General features: G+C 50.4%; 1 protein-coding gene across 3 annotated transcripts in view; it reads right to left on the bottom strand.

The window, feature by feature from the left end:
- ITSN1 (intersectin 1) overlaps positions 1 to 23,509 on the bottom strand; it is a 104,849-nt gene that overhangs the window by 71,208 nt on the left and 10,132 nt on the right. For all 3 annotated transcript variants that reach the window (XM_066177201.1, XM_066177200.1, XM_066177202.1), the window contains exons 2-4: positions 7,087 to 7,146; positions 5,849 to 5,941; positions 5,126 to 5,189 (exon numbers count right to left, since the gene is read on the bottom strand). In XM_066177201.1, coding sequence (XP_066033298.1) covers positions 5,126 to 5,189; positions 5,849 to 5,941; positions 7,087 to 7,114 — 185 coding nt within the window. In that variant the 5' untranslated portion in view covers positions 7,115 to 7,146. The remainder of the gene's footprint in view (positions 1 to 5,125; positions 5,190 to 5,848; positions 5,942 to 7,086; positions 7,147 to 23,509) is intronic.

Below are 23,509 nucleotides of genomic sequence, written 5' to 3' on the forward strand. Positions count from 1 at the left end.
AGCAGCATTTAAAGAAAGTCTGGAGAGGACACTGAGAGTTAGATGCTGATGTCCTTAAAAAGCATGTGCTGCACCTGTGCCTGAAAGATGCTGAATCCCAGAACCCCGGGCTGGGCTGGGAGGGACCTCAGAGCTCATCCCATCCCACCCCTGCCATGGCAGGGACACCTCCCACTGTCCCCAGTGTCCAACCTGGCCTTGGGCACTGCCAGGGATCCAGGGGCAGCCACAGCTGCTCTGGGAATTCCATCCTCACCCTGCCAGGGAACAATTCCTGATTCCCAAGATCCCATCCAATCCTACTTTGAAGCCATTCCCTGTGTCCTGCCCCTGCAGGCCTTGTCCCCAGTCCCTGTGCAGCTCTCCTGGAGCCCCTTCAGGCCCTGCCAGGGGCTCGGAGCTCTCCCTGGAGCTTCTCCTCTCCAGGGGAGCACTCCCAGCTCTCCCAGCCTGTCTTCCCAGTGGCTTCTATACCTGCAAACACTTTGATTTCTATTTCTATGAACAGGCACAGAGAGACCCTCAGTGGGTTCTATCCCTGGCCAGGACAATGCAGGAAGAGTAAAGATCACCCCGTAGGAACCTCAATTCTCAGGGCACCATTTCCTGCTGGGACACAGCCAATCTCTGCACCCTACACGGGAAAATATTCCTTGCCCAGCAATCAAAAACTCTGATGTGCGCCAGTGTCATTGCTCCCATTGAACTCCAATTCCCATCAGCAGCTCCAGCTTTTCATTCAACATCTGACCTTCTGTGAACTCCTTTACCCCACACCAACAGCTTCATTACTGAAATTACCAGCACAAATATCAGTGCAGAGAGTTCTCTCTGCACCCTCCAGCATTTCTCCAGCTTTACAGTGGGAGAAGAAAAAGCAGCTTTTCTCTGACAAACTCTGCCTGCAAAAAGAGGACGCATTTTCAGTTCTAGTTGCAGAAGTTGGTGTCAGGCTGTTGGATTTTACTGTGCTGCAGCTGAAATGCAGGGAGGGCCAGCCAGCAAACACCACCTAATTCCACTAATTTCTGCTCCTAATGAAGTTGGGACAATGTGGAGCCCTGGCATTTGTTTCATTTGTGGTCTGGCCGGAACCAGTGCAGAGTAACTGGATTAAACCCTGACCAAACATTTCTTACATTCTGTAGGCCAGGCCTGTGTTTGTATTTAATGACAAGAGCTGCAGTGGGCTCAGGTGCTGACAAATCCTTCCCCATGGATCTCTTCCTCCTCCTTTCTCTCAGCTTTTCTGCAGAATGAAAAGCCAGCTTGATTACTCCTGCATTGATGAGGTGCAGAAACTGAACACGGGCAGTTTTCCCATCAAAGACGCTGTAATTAGCACACAAACCATCTACCCACGAAAGCAGCACTGTGCCAAACCAAGGAGCAGCTGCAGGTCCCACAGCTGGACTGATTGAGCTGGGCATTGCTGTTGGAGCCCCGGGCACGGAGAATTCCAGACTCTGCTGGCAGGCACCGAGCCCCAGGCAAACACTGCATCGCACCTGAGGCCGTGGAAAAGGCTCCCAAAATGGAGTGACAGCTCTGGGATTGTGGCTGTGGGGTTTGGATAGAAGGGTGTGATAGCACAGGGTGGGAAACTCAGAGCTGGAGGGTTTAGAATACAGTAATATGGAGAGAAAGCAGGATGGAGGGTTTAGGGCAGAGGCTGAGTCCTTCTTTTTCACCTTCTTCTCCATGCTCTGGGTGGGGGTTTGGAATTGGGTAGAAAAGTCCCCACTGCGGGCCAGGGCGGGTTGGTTATTGGGTTAAAAGTCAAAGTACTTTATGTGTCATCTCACTACTGGATAATTTATGCTTCAAAGACCTTAGAAAGAGTTAAGAGCCAGAGCCATTTTTGACCCTGTTGGCTGGAACTCAACCTGTGAGACTGTGCTATGGATAAGAATTAATCAACATCCGAGTCTGAACACGAAAACCGTGTCTCCTGTGCTTTAATCCCGGCTCCAACAGAAGAAAAGAAGATAAAAACCCCACGCATTGCCACACTGGACTGCACAGTCCCAGCTGTGCTACAGGCTCAGCAGGGAGCAGCACTCAGGCCTCAGTCAGCCCAGGGATGCCTTGCAGAAGTCACAGCTCCCAGAATTACCGCCCTTCGCCCACCCTTGGACACATGTCCAGGAGGGAAGCAGATGTCAGGAACAGGGAAGGCACCCAGTGACTCTGTCCCAACAATGCCTGGAGGACACCTGGCACTGATTATTTCAGTTCTCCTTTCATCCCAGGGTCCAGGCCACACAGGAGATGCTCTTTGAGGCCCCATTCCTCCGGGCTCTAAGGAAAGGCAGATTACTCTGCTTAAGCACAGTTATCTCCCAAAGCGCTGCAGGCCCAGCTCAAAGGCCAATTAGAGGCCTCCTAACTGATCACCAGCCTGGAGGAGTCTGGAGCTGCTGAAGGGTAGAAGAGCACAGAAGCTGGCATGGCAGATCATAATACTCCACTCCTTTGCTCACTGAGGTCCCAGAGACTTTTCTTTCCTTGAAGGAGGAGTACAAGGGGCACAGGAATTCTCAAAGCCAATAAAAACCAGGGAGCTGCTGTTTTGAAGGACTGTGAGTTCTGGAGAAGATTTGTGGGCTCAGGAATGAGGAACTGATCAGATTTATTCCTTGTGTCCCTCCAGCTGGGTTTTCCTTTAGGAAACACAGCCCAGGCTTTTCTCACATTATTCCAATCAACTGTGTAAAATCACTAGAATGATCAAGAATAGGAAACACTTCCAAACCACCACACACACACACAGACATCCAGACACTTCCTCATGGATTCCCCACCCCTGGCAGTGTCCCAGGCGAGGCTGGACATTGGGGACAGTGGGAGGTGTCCCTGCCATGGCAGAGCTGGCACTGGGTGGGCTTTAAGGTCCCTCCCTCCCCAAACCATCCTGGGATTTCTCAGATCAGAAAATTAATTCCAGAGTTTTACAAGTTGTTCTAACTCAGAGTTAGAACTTTCCTTCCTTGAGGACTGCTGTACCTCCCCCTTCTCTCCCAGGTACAACCAAATGCTGCCCACAAATCCCCAGCCCAGCTATCCCAGGAGCAAAGACTGATGGAAGAACACTTTTCTGCAGCTCCCATCTCTCAGAGGTGTTGGGCTCATTACTCCAGAACTCTCCCTTTAAAGTACTCCAGGATCTATATAAAGACTTTTTTTTTCCTTAAATATTTATTTCTCTTAATTCAGAGCTGACTGAAAAAAATAAGAGCGACAAAGAGAAAGGAATGTCCATGAGCTGCTTTATGATTTAGAAAGGCAGCTTGAATAAGTTTCAGTTCAGCTTCATTAACAAAAATGTGCAGGTCTTGTCTCTATGACAACTCTAGAGGGAGTGGAATGATTCCCTTCCTCTCAAGAGCCTGGAAAACTGAATAATTCAGAGAGGAAGAGATCCTTAGTCAGACTATTTACAACTGTTTGGTTTTGTTCACACCTATTTAAAGCCAGTGCCTATGGAAGGTTTTTGGAGAAAGGATGTCTTGTTTAAGACAAAACTTCTTTCCTTGTTTAATTCAGAGGCAAGAGAAGTTCCAAAGGGACATCTGAACACTCACTGAGGCTTCAGCTTTGATATTTGTAAGCTGAAGATAATTAGAAAAGAAAATGAGCTCTTTATTTAAAAGCCATGTAGATCTGGGCAGGCAGATTTCCAAAGCAACAAAATAATTCTACTCTTTCTCCTGTCAGAGCAAAATTCTGCCTTTCACAGTCCTTACTGCACCAGAAAGTTTTTGTAATGGCAATAAACTTCTCAAAGAGATTTCTCCCAGGTTTTCCATCCCTCTGCTGCTTTTACCCAATCTAGATCGAAAACCACTTTTAATTCTCTCTGTCTAGCACCATAATCTGTGTTGGTAGCAGTATTATTAATGCAAACCATGAATAATCACGGAATCATGGGATGGGCTGGGTTGAGAGGAACCTTAAATCCCATCCCAATCCACCTTCCCCCGTCCCAGGCTGCTCCAAGCCCCAGTGTCCAGCCTGGCCTTGGGCACTGCCAGGGATCCAGGGGCAGCCACAGCAAATCTGGGAATTCCAGCCCAGCCCCTGCCCACCCTGCCAGGGAACAATTCCTGCCAAGATCCCATCCAGCCCTGCCCTCTGGGAAAACATTCCCTGTGTCCTGGCACTCCACAGGTACAGGTGTGGCAGGGTCACAGAATCTGGAGCAGAAACACCTTCATTCCTGCAGGGAAACCTGGCAGTGGAGGAATGTCTGTGCTGTGCCATGGGCAGCAGATTTGGATCTGGCTGAACTCACCCAGGAGTGACAAAAATTTCCAGTTTCGAGCATTGACTCCAGTGGATACAGTCTATGGCAATCTTCATTTTTGTAACAAATATTCCAGGTTGTGCCTAGGCTCTCCCATTAGCAGATTTATTACTAATTACTGTGCTTAGCAATTTCTGGTAGTCCAGTTTTAACAGAGCTGAAAGCATTGAGCGATTTGAAAGGAGGGTTCGAAACTGCCAACTTCCAAAATCCCACTTGCTGGGACAGCCCAGAGCTATCAGCCTCCTGTCCCTCCGGGGACACCTGGGCACAAGGGATTCTCAAAGCCAATAAAAACCAGGGAGCTGCTGTTTTGAAGGACTGTGAGTTCTGGAGAAGATTTGTGGGCTCAGGAATGAGGGACTGATCAGATTTATTCCTTGTGTCCCTCCAGCTGGGTTTTCCTTTAGGAAACACAGCCCAGGCTTTTCTCACATTACTCCAATCAACTGTGTAAAATCACTAGAATGATCAAGAATAGGAAACACTTCCAAACCACCACACACACAGAGACACCCAGACAGACATTTCCTCATGGACTCCCCATCCCTGGCAGTGTCCCCTGTACTCCTCATCCAAGGAAAGCCAAGTGCTGTCACCAGCACCCCTGGGGCCTTTCCCAGCCCCTCTGCCCCAGCACTGGAGTGTTCCACGGGGCTGTGGTGACCCCAGGGCAGGGCTCAGACCGCCCTGCAGAGCTCCTGCCTTGGGGCACAGCCTGGCACTGCTGAGGTGCAGATCCCCCACAGACACCCTGAGCAGCCCCACCCCACAGCCCAGTGTGCCCCACAGACAGCCCTGAGCCCACCCCACACTCACCAGATCTGTGCCAGCACCGGCTGAGGTAACCCAGATTGGAAAAAAAAGTTCCTGGCTTGATCACCTGTAAAAGAAACAGGAGATGGCTTCAGCTCCAGCTCCTGGCACAGGGAATGGGGAATCAGGAGGCAAAAACACCTGCAGCAGAAGCCCAAGCCGTGCCAGGAGTGACGATCAGTTGCAAAACACTAAGAAGATTCAATATAACAAAAGAGAGCAAGAGGAGGCCTCCTGTTGCCTTTGAGACCGAAGTTGGATGAAAATTGATTAGGGCCAGGGCAATTCCTTGATTTGGAGCTTTGCTTCCCACTGCTTCAATCAGTTTAGCGTTTGGATCATTCCAAGAGGTCAACCATGCTGATGTCAGTGCTGCACAAATTGAATTTCTAAGCCTGATTTCAGTTAAATTGACACGCCTTTATTAAATCAGACCTTTGGTTCATCACAACATCAGCGTGGCGGGCTGACCCCAGGCACAGGCAAAGAACCCAGTCCCACTCCTTCCCTTCCACAGCAGGGTGGGGAAGAGAAAGTATCAGAAAACGACAGAAAAGTTGGGGTTGATGTGGCAAGACATTTCTACAATGGGATATAAAGCAAGAAATACCCGTTCAGATTTTCTCATTGCTCTGCCCTTACATCTCCCAGGCAGCTCTGTACACACTTAGGCTCGCTAGTTGAGATTTAACTGAACTAAGTTAGAAGTGGAAAGTGTCTGTTTACCAGTGATAAATCCAGCAGTTGGTTTCAGACTATGGAACTGTTGGTCATGCTTTGCTCTCTCCTCCACGGTAATAGCCCAGATATCCAGGTTGCCTGGTTCAAAACAAATGGAGAAATGACATGAACAAACACGACCAAAAAAAAGAAACCCACCCTCGTTTATTTTGGAGCGTAATTATCCCCCAGCACTCTGGGCTTCTGGAAAAAGCCCAAGGGTGGGAGGTCATCTGCCCCCAGAGCACACACAGCTGGAATTTCAGTTCCTTTGCCGGCAAAGGCATCTCCCCCTCCCCAACATCCCATCTGACCCTGCCCAGGGAAGAGCCCTCAACAGATGCAACCTTTAAGTGCAACCAGAGCAGTTTGTGTGTGTCAGCGCTGAGATTTCTCTTTGTAATCCTTCTGCAGATCAGCTGCAAAACTCAACTCCCAGATGGACTGCCGGGACCTGAAGGGGCCTACGAGGAAGAGGGACTGCTCATCAGGAACTCAGTGACAGGACAAGCAGGGATGGCTTCAGACTCAAAGAGGGGAAATTTGGGTGAGTTCTACAGGAGGAATTGCTCCCTGGGAGGGTTGGGAGGGGCTGGGATGGAATTCCCAGAGCAGTAGTGGCTGCCCCTGGATCCCTGGCAGTGCCCAAGGCCGGGTTGGACACTGGGGACAGTGGGAGGTGTCCCTGCCATGGCAGGGGTGGGACGGGATGAGCATCCCAATCCAACCCAGACCTGTCTGGGATCCTGTGATTTCATGTAAACATGAACAAAAATCCTGTCCCTGCTACACTGCCAGGGCCTACCCTGGATTTTTCACAACTTCCCCTGTTGCAAATGAAGAGCTAAAAAATGTGTTCATTTTGCCCTAACCTAAACGTGGGTGATGGGACAACAAGGAAAAAACTGGAAGTGACACCACCCAAAGGCACCTGCTGGACTTTTTAGCACCTAGTAAATCCAGGAATCCTGAATGGAAAAAGCATCTGCACTGCTCCAGTGCGGGTGGAGCAGAATGAGGTGGTGCCCCAGTGCCTGGGTGGGCCCTGGGGGACACAGTGTGGGGCTGGAAGGGGTCAGTGCAGCACACTGTGTCTGCAAAGCCACCACAAAGCACAGAGACTCTGAGCTCAGAGAGATGCACTCTGCACAAACCCCTCCCTAGAGAAAACCCTTGCAAAGGAACGTGTTCGTGCCAAGTCTTTGCGCACAGGGACGGTCCAGGATGCACCACAAACCGCTTACCCCCAAAAGGTGTTGGAAACTGAGCCATGGTTCTGTCACTTTTAGCTTGTTAGTAGATGCCTGGAAAAGAAAAAAGAAATAGATATTCGACACGGTATCTTCCGTTTTCCATGTATTTCCTGTATGATTAATTACTACTACAACAACAGCAACAAGGCAGTGAAGAAGCAGGATTGTGTCAATACTCCCCACACCAACTGGGACTTACAAAACTCAGTGTCTCATTTTTGCACTTCCCTGTGCATCTCTGAGGGCATCTTCCTCCCAGCAGACAGCTACATTTCAGCCCTGCTTTATGAACAGCCTCAGAACCAGACTTCACTGATAAATAAGTATTTACTCATGAATAGCCAGAGAGGGAGTGAGGGCAGAGCTCAGGCAGATCCCAGGGATGCTGCTCCAGGCTCCATGACATTCCTGAGCGTCACAACCCCTGCTGCTGCTGAGGAGGGAAACTGGCTCCATTTCCAACTGCAGAAACCCAACATCAGGGATCTGGTTTTCATTCCTGACAGGAACTGCCCTGCTCTGCTTTAAACCATATCCGTGATAAAGATGAACCTGCATGTCCAGCCTGCTTGTCTCCAGCCCCAGATCTGAGAGCTCCAAGGTGCTGCTGGAGCCTCCAGGAGAGCAGCCCTGGCTCTGCAGACACAGCAACCACACAGGCTCCAAACTGAATGTGGACGCAGCAAAGGAAGGACATTTTTCTTGCTGCACACAAAGGCTGCCAGGAGCTGCCTGAGCCCGGGGACAATGAGCAGCACCGGGGCCGCACAACAATGAGCCAGGGCCTCTTGTCCTGCGGGATTCCACTCGTGTCCTCCGGGCAACAGCAGAAAGGCCAAGGGGAACACAAGCGGGAGAATCTTTTAGGCTGCTTCAACAGCAGCAGAAATTTATCAGTATCCCTAAGAAAAGGCATTCACTTGCACCAACAATTTCCTTTTGTCTGAATTCCTGTTCGCTGCCCTCCCCATCCCCCTTTCACACTTCCCGCATTCTCTCCTGGCTCCCAACTTGGGAACCTGCTCGGCATCCCCTCCCCAGATGTCCCTGCATAAACCCCTGGCACTTCTGCCAGCCAGGCTCCCCAGCAGTTGGGATTTAGGGAATGATGGACACCGTCCTGACCCTTTTTCCTCACAATCTGGCCAAGCCTGTGACTCCAAAGCCTTGTGCCCAAGGCCAGGGAAGGCAGCTGAGTTAGCCCAAAAATGTTTCACATTCCAGCTGCAGAGATCCAAGTGCTCAGAACGAGCTCCCTGAGGTGTGGGGCTCTCCCAAAAGCATTCCTGAAGTGCTGGAAGATCAGCACTTTTATCTCTGCCTATGTTTTATTGTTGTACTCTGCTGTGGGAAAGAACTCAGCGATGCTGCTGGGTTTTATGGCTGCAAGGAAATCCTGAGGGAAAAATAAAAGGGAAAACCAAAAAAAAAAAGGGGGGGAAATAAAACGGGAGGGGGGGGGAAGGATGAGGAAAAAAAGCGGGAAAAAAGAAGAAACAAACAAACAAAAAAACCCTAAACAAAACCAAACTAAAAAAAAAAGAAAGAAAAAGAAGAAAGAAAAAAAAAGAACAAAAAAAAGAAGCAAAAAAAGAAGGGAGAAAAGAAAAGGGAGAAAAGAAGGGAGAAAAGAAGGGAGAAAAGAAGGGAGAAAAGAAGGGAGAAAAGAAGGGAGAAAAGAAGGGAGAAAAGAAGGGAGAAAAGAAGGGAGAAAAGAAGGGAGAAAAGAAGGGAGAAAAGAAGGGAGAAAAGAAGGGAGAAAAGAAGGGAGAAAAGAAGGGAGAAAAGAAGGGAGAAAAGAAGGGAGAAAAGAAGGGAGAAAAGAAGGGAGAAAAGAAGGGAGAAAAGAAGGGAGAAAAGAAGGGAGAAAAGAAGGGAGAAAAGAAGGGAGAAAAGAAGGGAGAAAAGAAGGGAGAAAAGAAGGGAGAAAAGAAGGGAGAAAAGAAGGGAGAAAAGAAGGGAGAAAAGAAGGGAGAAAAGAAGGGAGAAAAGAAGGAGAAAAAAAAGCAGGAAAACCGAAAGCAGAAGTCCCTGAAGTCCCTCCTCAGAGCCTGGGCACTTTCCATATTATCTGCTCCTTTTCAGCACAAGGGGAAGCAGCAGAGCATTGACAGCCTCCTCCACAGACTGCCAGGATTCCAAAGGATTGGGCTCCCCTTTACCTTGAACACAGGAGAAAGAGGAGAGGGAGTGCAAGTCTGAACACCAGCCCCGTGCTGGATGCCAAGGAAAGCAGAAACTATTCCAAAGAACTTCCAAAAGGGAAAAAAAAAAAAAAAAAAAAGAAGAAAGTGAGAAAGAAAGCAAAGCCAGATGAAATAACGATGGGGGAGAAGCAGCAGAGGACTGTGTCGACATGTGAGAGGCTGAAACCCAAAGCAAAGTCGGCTGCACACAGAGAGACAGGGAAGCAAAGGGAGGGAGAGACAAATGTCTCCCTTGCTGGATTGTGCTGCAGTTTGCTGTTTATTGCTGATGGATCAGCCAAGTTCTGTAAGCACGGGTGTCACTGTGCATGGGGTGACACCAGGGGCCCCAATTCTCACTCCCAAAGGTTGGTGCAGATTGTCTTCCAAGGTCCATCCTGACCCAAGTCGCTCTGTGATTGTGTTTTTGGGGTTGAAGGGTCCAGGGATGGGGAACAGGCTTTATTTATCCCCAAAAACATCTGCCACAGTTGTTGTATCATAAAATAACAAATATATGAGAAGTATTGTAAAGCAAAAACACCAGCACAGGATCCCTGAGGTTGGAAAAGCCCCCCCAGCCCAGGCAGTCCCAGCTGTGCCCACCCTGTCCCCAGCCCGGAGCTCTGAGTGCCACCTCCAGGTGCCACCTGCAGGGACGGGCACTCCAAAGCTCCCTGGGCAGCCCCTGCCAAGGCCTGAGCACCCTTTCCATGGGGAAATTCCTGCTGCTGGCCAAGCTGAGCCTCCCCTGGGCCAGCCCGAGGCCGTTCCCTCTCCTCCTGTCCCTGTTCCCTGGGAGCAGAGCCCGACCCCCCCGGCTGTCCCCTCCTGGCAGGGACTTGTGCAGAGCCACCAGGTCCCCCCTGAGCCTCCTTTTCTCCAGGCTCAGCCCCTTGCCCAGCTCCCTCAGCCCCTCCTGGGGCTCCAGCCCCTTCCCCAGCTCCCTGCCCTGCCCTGGACACGCTCCAGCCCCTCCAGGGCTCTATTGCAGTGAGGGCCCAGAAGTGACATCTCAATTCCCAACCTTATTTTGAAACAGTAACCAGCTGTTCCGATGTGCTTTCCACTTTCTCCAGTCTCCACCAGTTCCACAGCAGCACTGAACTCCACTCCTCTGCCTTCCTTGTCTCTCCCAGCATCCCCGAGAAAGAACCCACAGTGGGATACAAACAAAAATCATGAGGGAACCCAATGGCCAGAGAGCTGCCAGAACTGCAGGCTGGATAAGCTGAGTTCTGTGCCACCCCTCCCCTTGAGGAAAGCTGTGACTTCCCTCCAACTACTGATATTTGTGTAAACTTGGATCTCTCAGCAATTTTTTGAACTGTGATAAGTTCAAGTGACGTTGAGCAATGAGTCGAGGAATGACTCGAACAGGAAGCAGGGGAGACCATGAGGGGAACCACAAGTGCCCCGTCAGTGGATTGCACAGAGCTCGCCTGGGAAGGCAGCCCACGACTCCCACATCAGCAAAACCAGCAAGGAAACGTGACCAACAGCCCCCCAAAGGGTGACACAAGATGGAACAGATACTTCATCCTTTTAGAGAGCACAACAAGGAACTTGGAGCTACTCACCTTTGCCTGGCACAGAAGAGCTCAAGCCTTTGCTGCACTGGGATTTGCCAAAGCAATCCAACAATAAACACCTCCTTCCAACATAAATCCCTTCATCCCTAAACAACAGGGAGCCACATCTTGTCCACAGGGAACCACTGGGATCAGTCACCAGTTCTGTCCTTCCCAAGCCTCCAGAAAAGGCAAACATTCCAGCTTTCCAATTGCCAGTGTGGGGCCAGCAGCAGCCATCCCTGCGCCCACCAAGGTCAGGGATCCCTGAGGCTGGAAAAGCCCTCCCAGCCCAGGGAGCCCCACCTTGTCCCCAGCCCGGAGCTCTGAGTGCCACCTCCAGGTGACACCTGCAGGGACGGGCACTCCAAAGCTCCCTGGGCAGCCCCTGCCAAGGCCTGAGCACCCTTTCCATGGGGAAATTCCTGCTGCTGGCCAAGCTGAGCCTGCCCTGGGCCAGCCTGAGGCCGTTCCCTCCCCTCCTGTCCTGTCTGTGGGGCACTGGAGTGTTCCCAGGTCAGGGAGAGCAGTGACAGATCAATGACATTCCAGGAGATCAATAGTTTGAAATGCCCACAGGAGCATTGCCCAGCTGCTCTCTGTGACTTCCCGCAGCTCAGGGTCACTGGCTGTGCTGCTGGGGGCAGGCAGGAAGGGCCCTGCCTGTGAGAGTTCTTCCACTGAACATCCCCAGGGCTCTGGGGCTTGGCCTCTGGGTCACCTGGGAAGGGGAAAGCGCAGGAAATCTGGGAGTGAAATCACAGAATCCTGGAATGGTTTGGGTTGGGAGGGACCTTAAAGCCCACCCAGTTCAGGGACAACTTCCCCCAGAGGAAACTCCCCAAGCTCCCCAGCCATGGTTCCCCAAGGAGCTCAGAGGAGCCTTTCCCCACCCTGCCTGGGGAGGATGAGATGTGCCCCTGGCACAGGATGGGAAGTGTCCAACAAACACCAGGAACAGGCATTCCAACAGCACCAGGTTTATATCAGGTACAGCTGGGACTTGTATCAGCTACACAATTATCTTTACAGACACTAATGAGAAACATTTGGTACACCCAGCTCAGCTGGCAGGGCTCTCTCTGCCACCTCACACTGCTGCAGCTGAGCTCAGAAATACTGGAATTCTTGATCCTCACTCCCAATTATTTCTTCTCATAAACCAACATAATAATAAACCAGTAATCTCATACACAAACAGTGTTTATATGTATATATAAAATATATATAACCTATGTAACCCTAGAAGTTGTTCACATAAAGGTAAAACTGAACCATATAGAGACCAACTCCATACATATAAAATCCCAGATCATATCTAAATATAAATACTGATGCTGAAAGCTTTTACCTGGAAAAAAATGAGCAGGTTGAAAATAACTCCAGTAAAAATATTTATTCACAGGAGTCAGGCACGTATGAAAATTCTTCTCATGGTGTATTATAGACGGACTTACAAAACACGGCTCAGAACTTTATTGGTTTCTATTTAAAGTTATCTGTGCTCTGCTGAGGGCATGTTTACAGAGAAAACTGCAATAAAGCCACAGGAGGTATAAATTAGGAGTAATTGAGCTATTTCAGTCCTGTGTGTCTTCACACAGACACGTTTCACACAGAAAAGATCCTATTTTTGTTCCCTCTAAAATGCAACACAGCATTTCTGTTCCTAAATAATTCCTCGTGAGATAACTCTTGATCTGAATGCCAAAATTCATTCCCGAGGCCACTTATCAGTCACCTTCCTCCTCCTACAGGGAAAAAAAGGAGACAAACCCGACCAGATAAAGTCTCCACATCCTCCAAGAATTCCAAATGCCAACAAGATCCCCCCAAGCAGGACTTCACAGCAGAGTGTCCCAGGGTTTGGAGTCTGCAGATGTTCCATGGGAAAGCCTCTACACCAGGATCAGCCAAGGGACTCAGAGTTTTAGCAGAGCCTGGTAATTTTGGATCAGTGTTGGAAAACAAAAGCACTCTGAGACATTCGGGGAATTCTGACCCCTTAGAGATCAGATTTAACTCAGTCACTACTTTGCAAAACTTTCCAGGGTTTCTGCTCCTTACAGGAATGACTGGGAGAGTGAAAACCTTCCCAACTGTCAAGTCCTGCCATTTCTTCTGTTCTGTGCCAAGCAGGCAGAAGAGATTAACGAAGCAACCCCACCCCTGCGGACGTTTTCCAGCCCCTGTGGCAATGATCAAACTGCTGAGAAGTCACTTCTGTACTCCAGAATCATGGAATGGGTTGGGAAGGACCTTAAAGATCACTTAGCTGACAGGAGGGGACAGCCGGGGGGGACAGGGACAGGAGGAGAGGGAATGGCCTCAGGCTGGCCCAGGGGAGGCTCAGCTTGGCCAGCAGCAGGAATTTCCCCATGGAAAGGGTGCTCAGGCCTTGGCAGGGGCTGCCCAGGGAGCTTTGGAGTGCCCGTCCCTGCAGGTGTCACCTGGAGGTGGCACTCAGAGCTCCGGGCTGGGGACAAGGTGGGACTGCCTGGGCTGGGAGGGCTTTTCCAAACCCTGGACTCTCTCACAAATGGGTTTGTTTCAATCCTGACAGCATGCCGCCAGTAATTCCAGTCCCAACTGAACTGTGACTGGATTACAGCACCCTTCCCAAGAGGTCACTGACTCTTACTTCAAAAGATTGAACACAGTGAAAAGCCAGCGCATCACTCAACTGTTTCTAAACCCCTTAATAAGAAATAAAATAACTATCCTGTTTTATTTTGAGTTTAACAGCTGCCTGCTTCAGTCAGAACCACCAGACCCTGTAATGCAGGAATTTCAAGAGCTTCTTAGTGCTGCAATTTATTTATTTTTATTTTTTTTTAAGTTGCCTTCACTCACACAGGTGCAGCAGTGACCTGTTTTCTCATTTTGTTTGTTTGGGGGAGTGTGTTAAAACCCCTGATTAACACAAGGGCACTGGGCAGTTCCTGACTCCTCCTTCAAAACAAGGACCGAACCCAAAACTCTGAAAGACAAGAACGATGAAGTTGGGGAACACTTGCACACCTACGACAACCCTTAATGGCAGCCTGACATTAACTTCAAGAATGAGCTGGACAAGGAAATGCAGGACACCCCTGCTGGATGTGAGTGTTGTGTGCTCCTGGATCTCCAAGTCTGTTCTGACAGACCTGCAGCTCCCAGAGCACATCCAGCAGAGCTGGGGAAGGGCCTGGAGCATCCCCGCGCCCGGGAGAGGCTGAGGGAGCTGGGGCTGCTCAGCCTGGAGAGGAGCCCCAGGGTGAGGGGACATTGGTGTCCCTGAGTGTCCCCAGGTCTGTCCCTGTGCAGGGAGGGCAGAGCAGCCCCAGGCTCTGCTCCAGGCCCAGCAATGTCCCCAGAGCCCCGGGCAGGGACTGAGCCCAGCAATTCCCCTGCACAGGGGACACAACTCCTGCCCTGGGCAGGGACCAGAGAGGGGCTGGAGTCTCTCCCTGGGGACATTGCAGAGCCCCAGGGACACAACCCTGCGCCCTGAGCTCTGGGGGAGCAGGGAGGTGGCACCAGTGACCCACTGTGGTCCCTCCCAGCCTCGCCCACCAGGTGACTCCATGAATACCAAGAGCAGCAGGTAAAGTAGATGGGTTCTGCTACTTCCCTCCCTTAAAATGAAACCAGTCACGCTTTATTTCCAAGCTGTTCATCCAGGCCTGGAGTCCAGCCTTGGCTGAGCCTGAGTGCTCTGTAACCCCTCAGTGGCAGTTGTATCCTCATTTTGTGGGAGTACATTATCCTAAGAGGAGTCTGGCAGTCACCTGGCCACCCTTAACTCTAACTCCAGCTTTCAGAGAGCAGAGCTCAGCTGCAGTGCAGCCCTGGATCACTTCTGTGGGCATTTTCCCCTCACCACATTTCTGACCTCTCCAGTCCTCACCACAACCAACCTTATTCCTTTTATTACTGCCTCTGCCAGAACCAGCCCAAATGGGTTAGAGAATAAATGATGACATGGCTTTTTGCAGATTATCCCTTTCCTTATTCCTGCATCAACTCTCACACCTGTTCCACCTGATGTCTTAAGTTTTATCTTTGGTGTGTTTCAGGTCCTGTGGAGCCCAGGGGTGCAGCTCTGAGCTCACAGTCAGTGTCACTCAGCTCTGCACACAGCAGGGACACAAAACAAATCCTTCTCCTGCTGCACACCAAGGACAGCTGGGACAAGTGTTCAGGCCCCAAAGCACAAACAAGGGTGGGCTGAGGGGAGGAAACAAGAAGGATGGGACTGCATCACCTGCAGCTGGGGCTGGACAATTCAACCCCAACGTGCAAATGGACCAAAACTGATAAAAGTGTGAGACCTGGTGACCCTTTGTCCATTTTGTGACCATTTTGTGCCCATTTTGGGTCCACCTTGGGTGCAGCCCTGGCCAGGCTCTTGTCCTGCCCAAGTTGGATCCTTAAAGGCCTTTTAATAAATCTCTACTTTATTCTCCAGCTCAGTCCAGCCTCTGTTCCAGCTCAGCCTTCCCAAGGCAACACACCCACCTCCTGCAGAGAAGGGGACACTGCTGCAGCACATCCAAGTCAAGAAGATCATGAAAGTATTTCAGAAAGTGGCTGATAAACGTCTTCCCTCCCTTTCCCACAGATGCCCATGGCACAACCCTGCAGGAAGTGCCATGTTTCAATCCAGCTCGATGTTTTGAAAGGAATTAGGGCAGCCAAAGGAATAGGTCAGAGCTGACAGGTCTGGCTTGGACAGCAGTGGTGCCTTCCAGCCCAGGATTTAATCACTTGTAGGCCTGACCTAATCCTATGCTGGGAAAAATCCACGTGCTTGTCTCAAGTTCAGAGCTGATCCTTTGAAATGGGGACAATGAAAAAAAAGAAAAAAAAAAAAAAAGAAAATGGGCTATTCTTGAGTTGTTTCACTTCTCCATCTCTGCCACTAAGGATCAGCTCTGCTGGGGGACGGGTAGGAAGGAAGGAAAAGGCCCAAGTCAGCAGCAGTGTTGAGTCAGGGAGCTCAGGATGTGCACAACCATGGCCTCTCCCCTCCTCCCAGGCAAACCCAGCAGATAAGAGGTCTGGCAGGGCAGGGAAGAGGCTGCAGGTGGTGAGGAAAGCCAAGGCTCTGTCTTCTGAAGGATTCCTGGAGGTCACTCTGTCCCCAACTCTCCCAGTTACATAAGTGCAGGGCTCTGCTGGTGCACGTTTGGGCAGCAGATTTCCAAAGCAGGCATTTAATAGGAGAATTATTCAGAATGTACCAAACCTTACCGGCACCTCAGCCGTTTCAGCACTGCCTGGGGCAGCTCCTAGCTCCCACCCAAGGGCATTCTGCTCTGAATGTCTTCCAAGCTCTGTCTTCTCAACTCCTGCAGGACACGAGGAGCTCTTCAGATGTACAAACAGACTTTAGTTGTGGCATTCAGACCAGGCTCTCTGTTGTTAATCTTCCTTCTGGTCACACGCTGTCCTGCTGCTCCAACACCAGCTGATCACAGGTGGCCAAAGCAGAGAAAGTGTCCAGCAGACAAGGAGCAGCAGCTTTATGAGGATGAAATGTCAATGCCGGAGGAACAGACAGTGGAACTTCCTGGGCTGTTTCTCACAGGGCATTTGTAAAATCTAGGGATTTCCTCCCACTGCCAAGGGGGCTGAGCGGGCACCAGTTCGCAGGGAGGGGCAGGGACTCTCTCACACTGTCAAGCCTGCAGAGGCTGCACAGAGCCTAAACAAGGGGTTAAACATGGTAAAGTTCCATTGCTAGAGCTCCTGTCTCCTGTTTAAAATATCCTTAAGCACACTCTAAGGCAATGAAGCCAAAGGGGCTTCACTGCATGGGACAGGGAACATCCCAAAGCAAGGGTTTCCTGCTTCCATGAGATCAATTCCCTTCAAAACGCCTAGAACCACTTTTCACACGTGAGCAAAAACCATCCCAGGTGTGACCACAAAACCAGGCAAGTGCTGCATGTAGTGGGATAAGGGAAAGGCCAAACAGTTTGCAAGGTAAAAATGCAAATATGTATCTGTAGATACATAACATGTATTAATTCTGATATGCATCTATAGATACATAGAGAGCATATGTAAATACACACATACATTTTAGAAGGCACAATCCAACTGAAAAATCCGATTTCTATATTAAACAAATTATTAATTGACTGCAAGCACATTCAAAAGGCACAAAAAAAAAAAAAAATTGTGTAAGGGCATGTGCCAAGATTTCTTTCCAGATGCCAACTGTGCTTCCCCACCAGCTGCACAGAAACCAGGCTCCTGCAACAACTGGGAGAATTTCAGCCTTTGGCTGGGGTAAAGGAATCACTGAATGGTTTGGATGGGGAGGGATCCTAAAGCTCATCCCATTGCACCTGGGCAGGGACACCTCGCACTGTCCCCAGTGTCCAGCCTGGCCTTGGGCACTGCCAGGGATCCAGGGGCAGCCACAGCTGCTCTGGGCACCCTGTGCTACAGAAGGATTGATCCCATCCAACCCCACTCTCTTCTAACGTTGAGATCCAAGGCCAGGAATAATCCTGCTGGATGCACTGCCAGTGCTCATGACAAGTTCAGACACAGCAAAAGAAATGAGCAAAACACACACAAACCAAGGGAAGACTCTCCATGCATTTCACTGGGCTTAAGGGGTGAGGATTTCTGGAACAAGACTTCCCAAAAGCAAACAGAGAGTGAGGTTCAGCTTTGTCTCTGCACAGAGCTACAGGTCAAAGGAAGAGTTCAGTGGGAGAACAGCCAGATTCCAGCTCTAGCTCTGCCCCTCAGAACCACTGAGCATCACTCCAAGTGACCCCAAGTTCCAGCCACTCTGCGTTTCTGCCAAGGGCTGGGAATCATTTCAGGGCAGGCAGGAGAGAACAAGGATACACACACAAAGCCAAGGACTGCAAGGAAAAATCTAGCTATGGAAGACAGAGTCTTTTTCCTAGATCCATGGAGCAAACAGTTAGGGAAGAGATGCTCATCCTCACTATAGAAGTACCTGGAGCTGCTCTGAAGGATGAAGGTTCCATGTGCATGAGCATTTTCCATGCTGGCTCTGCAAAACTTTGTTATGGTCCCTCTCTAAATGACCCAGGAAGTCTGGACAGTTAATAACACTGCAATGAGTAACTTCCCTGTCCTGAAATGCTTTAATAGGTCTTTCCAGGATAAAAATTCCTTTCCTGCAAGAGGATAAGAACATTAAGGCTGCTGTTCGTGCTAATGGTTTATTTACTGTAAGTCACAAACCTGTGGCATGGGGGAGGTTTGTTTACTGTAGCTCACCAATCTCTCCCCTGTGGGTACTTCAAAAGCCAACTGGTTTGCAGTTCCCTGTAATCAGGAAAATTTGCTACAAGGTTGTGGGGCAGCCTCGGACCGGGGGAAAAAAAAAAAAATCCAGTTGCAAAACTGTAACATGATGCTGATTTCCCAACATAATAGATCTAAAAAACCCTTCGAGTTTGATTCAAGAAGAAAGCCAAAGCAGCTGTGAAAACAAACCTCCTCCTTAAAACCCTCACATTTGCAAGTTTTTAACGTGCTGACTGATAATCAGCGCCCAAGTACACCCACAGATTGTTCTGGGATGTCACAGCCTGATCCTCCCTCACTGATGCTGTGTGAACATCAGGTTGGTTCCTACAGAACCACCCTGGACTCTGAATCCTCAAGAGAAAATCCCAAAATCCCCGAGGCTGGAAATGCCCTCCCAGCCCAGGCAGTCCCAGCTGTGCCCACCTTGTCCCCGGCCCGGAGCTCTGAGTGCCACCTCCAGGTGCCACCTGCAGGGACGGGCACTCCAAAGCTCCCTGGGCAGCCCCTGCCAAGGCCTGAGCACCCTTTCCATGGGGAAATTCCTGCTGCTGGCCAAGCTGAGCCTCCCCTGGGCCAGCCTGAGGCCGTTCCCTCTCCTGCTGTCCCTGTTCCCTGGGAGCAGAGCCCGACCCCCCCGGCTGTCCCCTCCTGGCAGGGACTTGTGCAGAGCCACCAGGTCCCCCCTGAGCCTCCTTGTCTCCAGGCTCAGCCCCTTGCCCAGCTCCCTCAGCCCCTCCTGGGGCTCCAGCCCCTTCCCCAGCTCCCTGCCCTGCCCTGGACACGCTCCAGCCCCTCCAGGGCTCTGCTGCAGGAGCCACAACTGGACACAGCCCTCGAGTGTCACACAGTGCCCAGCACAGGGGACAAGCCCTGCCCGGGTCCTGCTGGACACACTGGGGCTGATCCAGGGCAGGATTTTCCCTCAGCAAAGGCAGGGAGAGAAACAGTGTAAGTGAAGAGATGAAAGCCAGCAAAGAGAGGTCAGGGAGAAGAGGGCCAAGGAATGATGAAGAGCAAGAAGGGCAGGACACAGCAGCTCCATGGTACAAACACAGCTTCTCCCTTTTCTCCCTCCAGCTCCCACAGTATCCCAGTCACACCTCCCAAGGAATGAGCTTGCCAAGGTTCACACCTCGGGGCAGAGGTCAAACCCGCTCAGAGGATGGTGCTACACCCACCGCAGAACAATGAGCTCAAGACAGAAGTTTCCTTGAGGGTCTGACTTGCCTTGAAAGCCCCTTTGGGAGAACTTTCTCCTGATGTGGAGCCCAGACCTCCCTGAGAGCTGGAGCTGCTCCCTCAGGTGCTGTCCCTGCTCACAGGGAGCAGAGAGCAGTGCCTGACAGGGACAGGTATGAAAGGTTTGTACGGTTTATAGCACAGGAGGAGCAAGTTGCACAGGCGACAGCTCATCCTTGCAGCAGTGGATTAAACCCAACAATCCCAATTCATCCAGGTGATTTCAGAAGTTGCTGGCACCCCTGACTGTGGATCAGGGTTCCTTTATTTTTCCATCTGGCTGGTTAAAAATAGGGGCAAATGGCCTTGGCAGCAGAGTCTTGTGACCCCAAGAGGAGCTGGCTCGAGGGCCACTTGCTGCAGCAGCAGAGCAAGTCCCCAGCAGGGCCTGGGGACAGCTGGGCAGCAGCAGGAGGGGCAGAGACTCTCCCAGCTGGCCCTGCAGTCAGCAGGAACCACTCAGCTCTGCTCCTGGCTCCAGCACAGCATTCTCTGCGAGCTGGCAACTGCCAGCATCTCCAAAATAAACTCCGCACGCTAAAAATACATTTCTGCTTCTTCACCTTCTGAGCTGAGACCTCCAAATGGAAAGTGGCATTCTAATGATGAATCCACAACTTCAGCAATCATTACCTTCTGAAAGAGCAGGCAAGAGTCTATGGCTGTCACTTGGCTGCACAAGTGTAACCTGAAGATATTTTACAGGAAAAATTAAGTTGTCAATATTTCAACTATTCAAAACCACCCTATCCTGAAGCACTTGCAACCAAACCTTCATCAGTCCAAAAAGCCTTTCTCAAACCCAGCCGTGAAGTCTTCAGTCCTCCTGAAGAATCCCACAGGCCTTTAGTGGTGCTTGAAGTGAAAGAGAAAACCCCAAATGAACTCACTGTGGTGAAGAGTTGGCTACTTGGAGAGGAAGGAACCTGAACTTTTGCCTCAAGATTAACTTGTCCCCCTGTGGGGAAAGGAAAGGGTAGTAACCACTCAACCACCATTGACAGCAGGAAAATGAATGCGCAGAACCAGGGAATGGTTTGGAAAGGACCTTAAGCTCATCCTGATGCATGGCAGGGGCACCTCCCACTGTCCCAGGCTGCTCCAAGTGTCCAGCCTGGCCTTGGGCACTGCCAGGGATCCAGGGGCAGCCACAGCAAATCTGGGAATTCCAGCCCAGCCCCTCCCAAGGAACAATTTCTGTCCAACATCCCATCTAAACCTGTCATTTTTCAGGGTGAAGCCATTCCCTGTGTCCTGTCTCTCCATGCCTTGGGAATTGTCTCTCTCCAGGTTTCCTGGGGCTCCTTCAGGCCCTGCAAGGCCACCCTGAGCTCAGCCCAAAGCTTCTCCTGTCCAGGCTGAACAATCCCAGCTGTGCCAGCCTTTCCTCCCAGCAGAGCTGCTCCATCCCTCTGCTCATCCTGGAGCCTCCTCTGGGCTCTCTCCAGCAGCTCCACGTCCTCCCTGTGCTGGGCCCCGGGGCTGGGGCAGCTCTGCAGGTGGGGCCTCACCTGAGGGGGCCCAGGGACACAATTCCAATCCCTTTCCTGATCCCAATCCCTTTCCTGATCCCCACTCTGGGCACGGGGGGCTCTGGGCTGGGGCAGCTCCAGCTCTCCCGGGGCTGCTCCATCTCCTCACCCCAGCCTGGATTGATCCCAGGGGTTGCCCCAGCCTGAGTGCAGCACTTTGTACTTTCCTGGTGCAGAACCAAGAGAGGCACTGAACATGCCAAGGATGATCCACAGCATTTTGCAGGTGATATGTTCAGCTCTCCAGCTGTGACCAGCCTGACCAGGCCCCACGGAGCACTTCTTACATCAAATCCACTTTGCTTGCTCACAGGAATGAATAATTAAGTACTTGCAGAGATAAAACTACATGAACATGCCTCAGTGCTCATCTGATTAAACAGTGCTGCTGACAGTTGGAGAAGCCAAGCACTCAGCACTTCTCCAAACGTTCAGCTGGACTGGTGCAACTTCCAAGAAGGAAACCCCAAATTACACAAGGAAAAACAAAATCCAGGGGGAAAAAAAGTGCCCCTTCCTACGTTTAAAGGAGAAAACAGCAGCAGCAAACAATCCCCAGTTAAGGCCCCCAGCAAGAGATGCCCTCACACTCTACACTAAAGAGGATTTGCTCCCACACTTCTGTTCTTTTCTCTTTTTATTTGTACTTCTCCAGCAAACATTATCCATGACAACTTTCAAGCTCCGGGAGCTCTATATGGCAACAGCTCATGGCTTCCAACCCTGCTGAAGAATCTCACTGATTATTTCAACTCTTGGTATTGAAACGAGGACAAATGAAGGAATAACACGAGTATTGGGGTGTATGTTTGTCTGTGGCTCTTTTAATCATTGCTTGGACAGCAGGGAATTGGAATGCTCGAGAAGCAGGAAAAAAGGAGAAAAAAAAAAATCCCCAAGCACCACCTCCTGTTCCTTCAGGACATGAACAAAGGAGAAAGAATTTTGAATTGGGCCCAGCAGAAAAATCAGCATCTTCCAATCCTGAGATCATTCCCTCAGCCCTCTGAAAGGTTCCTGTTTAAGAGCCCCAGAAGAGGGTTTGCAGGGGCCTCCCAAATCCTGCCTGCCAGCAGCCAGGACAGGGTCAGAGCACTGCTAAAACCCTCCAGGAACTGGAGGTGCCAACTGGGAGAATCACGGTGGAATGAGGCAAAGAAACTGGGCAAGAGAGCAAATCCTGCAGGCTGGGGGGGAAACGCAACACCTCGGGACAACTAGAACCTGTCAGGGAACACTGGGGAGACACCTGACAACCACCATGGAAAAGGGAGGCAAAACTGCCTGAAACACAGATTGGCACGGCACAGCTGAAGCCAGAAATGATGGAATCCCAGAAGGATTGCACTGGGAGGGACCCTAAAGGGGTGTGCAGCTCGGGCTCCCTCTAAAAAGAAGGAAAAAAATTCCAAATACATACAGCAGGTCCATACTCATGGAATCGTGGAATGGTTTGGGTTGGGAGGGACCTTAAATCCCAGCTCTGCCATGGCAGGGACACCTCCTGCTGTCCCCAGTGCCCAACCTGGCCTTGGGCATCCCAGGGATGCAGGAGCAGCCACAGCCCAAATCCGGCTGCACACAGGACTGAGGTTTGTGTTCTGCTCACCTACTCCAAAATTGGGAGGGTTTTCTGTGAGTCTTTCTTTGAAATGCATGTCACTGTCACTGCTGACAGTTCAGGAAGCTGTCAGAGCACTCCTAAATCAAACATGCAGGATATTAAGGCACATCCCAACACACCTGCCTGAACAGGCAAACAGCACACGTGGCTTCCCCCAAAGCCTGCAGAGAACATTCCTAAGAAATCCTGCGGGATACAGGATGGAGGGCATGAAGCACCCTGCCCACACCTTGGTTTCCCTAAATACTAAAAAAGCTTTGATCAGTTAAGGAAAACCTTTAGATTTGACATTCCAGGGGACTGGGAATATCAATTCCCACGTGGGAATGCAAAGGAACTCTGGAAAACACTCTGTGACAGAAGGATTGATCTGCTTTGGAAACCAGCAGCTGCAGAGTATCGAGCCCCAGTAACACACAGAAATTATGTGTGAATTAAGCATTATCAAAAAAAAAAAAAACCCACACAGAAAAAAACCCCAAAAAACCTCAGGGGGAATCATAGATGCTCCAAGCAGGATCTCATAGTTGCAAGTGAGATTTAATTAGGTTTCAGTGCAAAATTTCGTGTTTGAAATCCACAGCAAACTCAGACAAACCTCATTTTTTAAATGCTTCTCTCCAGACTGGACAGACTGAACAGACACACAGAGATCTAAGGGAAAAACAAAACAAAACAAAAAAGAGCCATAACATTAAAATGTAACAGCCTGGTCAAAAATATGAGTAACCAGATGCACAGTGCCAGAGGTCAGAGATCCAGCAGCAGTGCTCCTGCCAGCCATTGAAGAGCAGGAATAAAGAATCCTGCAGGAGGCACTGAGCCAGCCCCGTCCCCAGGGACAAAGAACTTCACACATTTTTTTTTTTTTTTCAGTTACCTTGCCAATAACTTCCCCACTGTATCCAACACCAACCCTTGGATCTGGAAGGGATATAATGATTTTATAGCAACCAGCTGTGGAGGTATTTTCCA

The sequence above is a fragment of the Chamaea fasciata genome, unplaced genomic scaffold (assembly GCF_029207755.1).
Source record: "Chamaea fasciata isolate MVZ Bird 193981 ecotype frontalis unplaced genomic scaffold, bChaFas1.0.hap1 SCAF_2, whole genome shotgun sequence".
Classification (NCBI taxonomy): domain Eukaryota; kingdom Metazoa; phylum Chordata; class Aves; order Passeriformes; family Sylviidae; genus Chamaea; species Chamaea fasciata.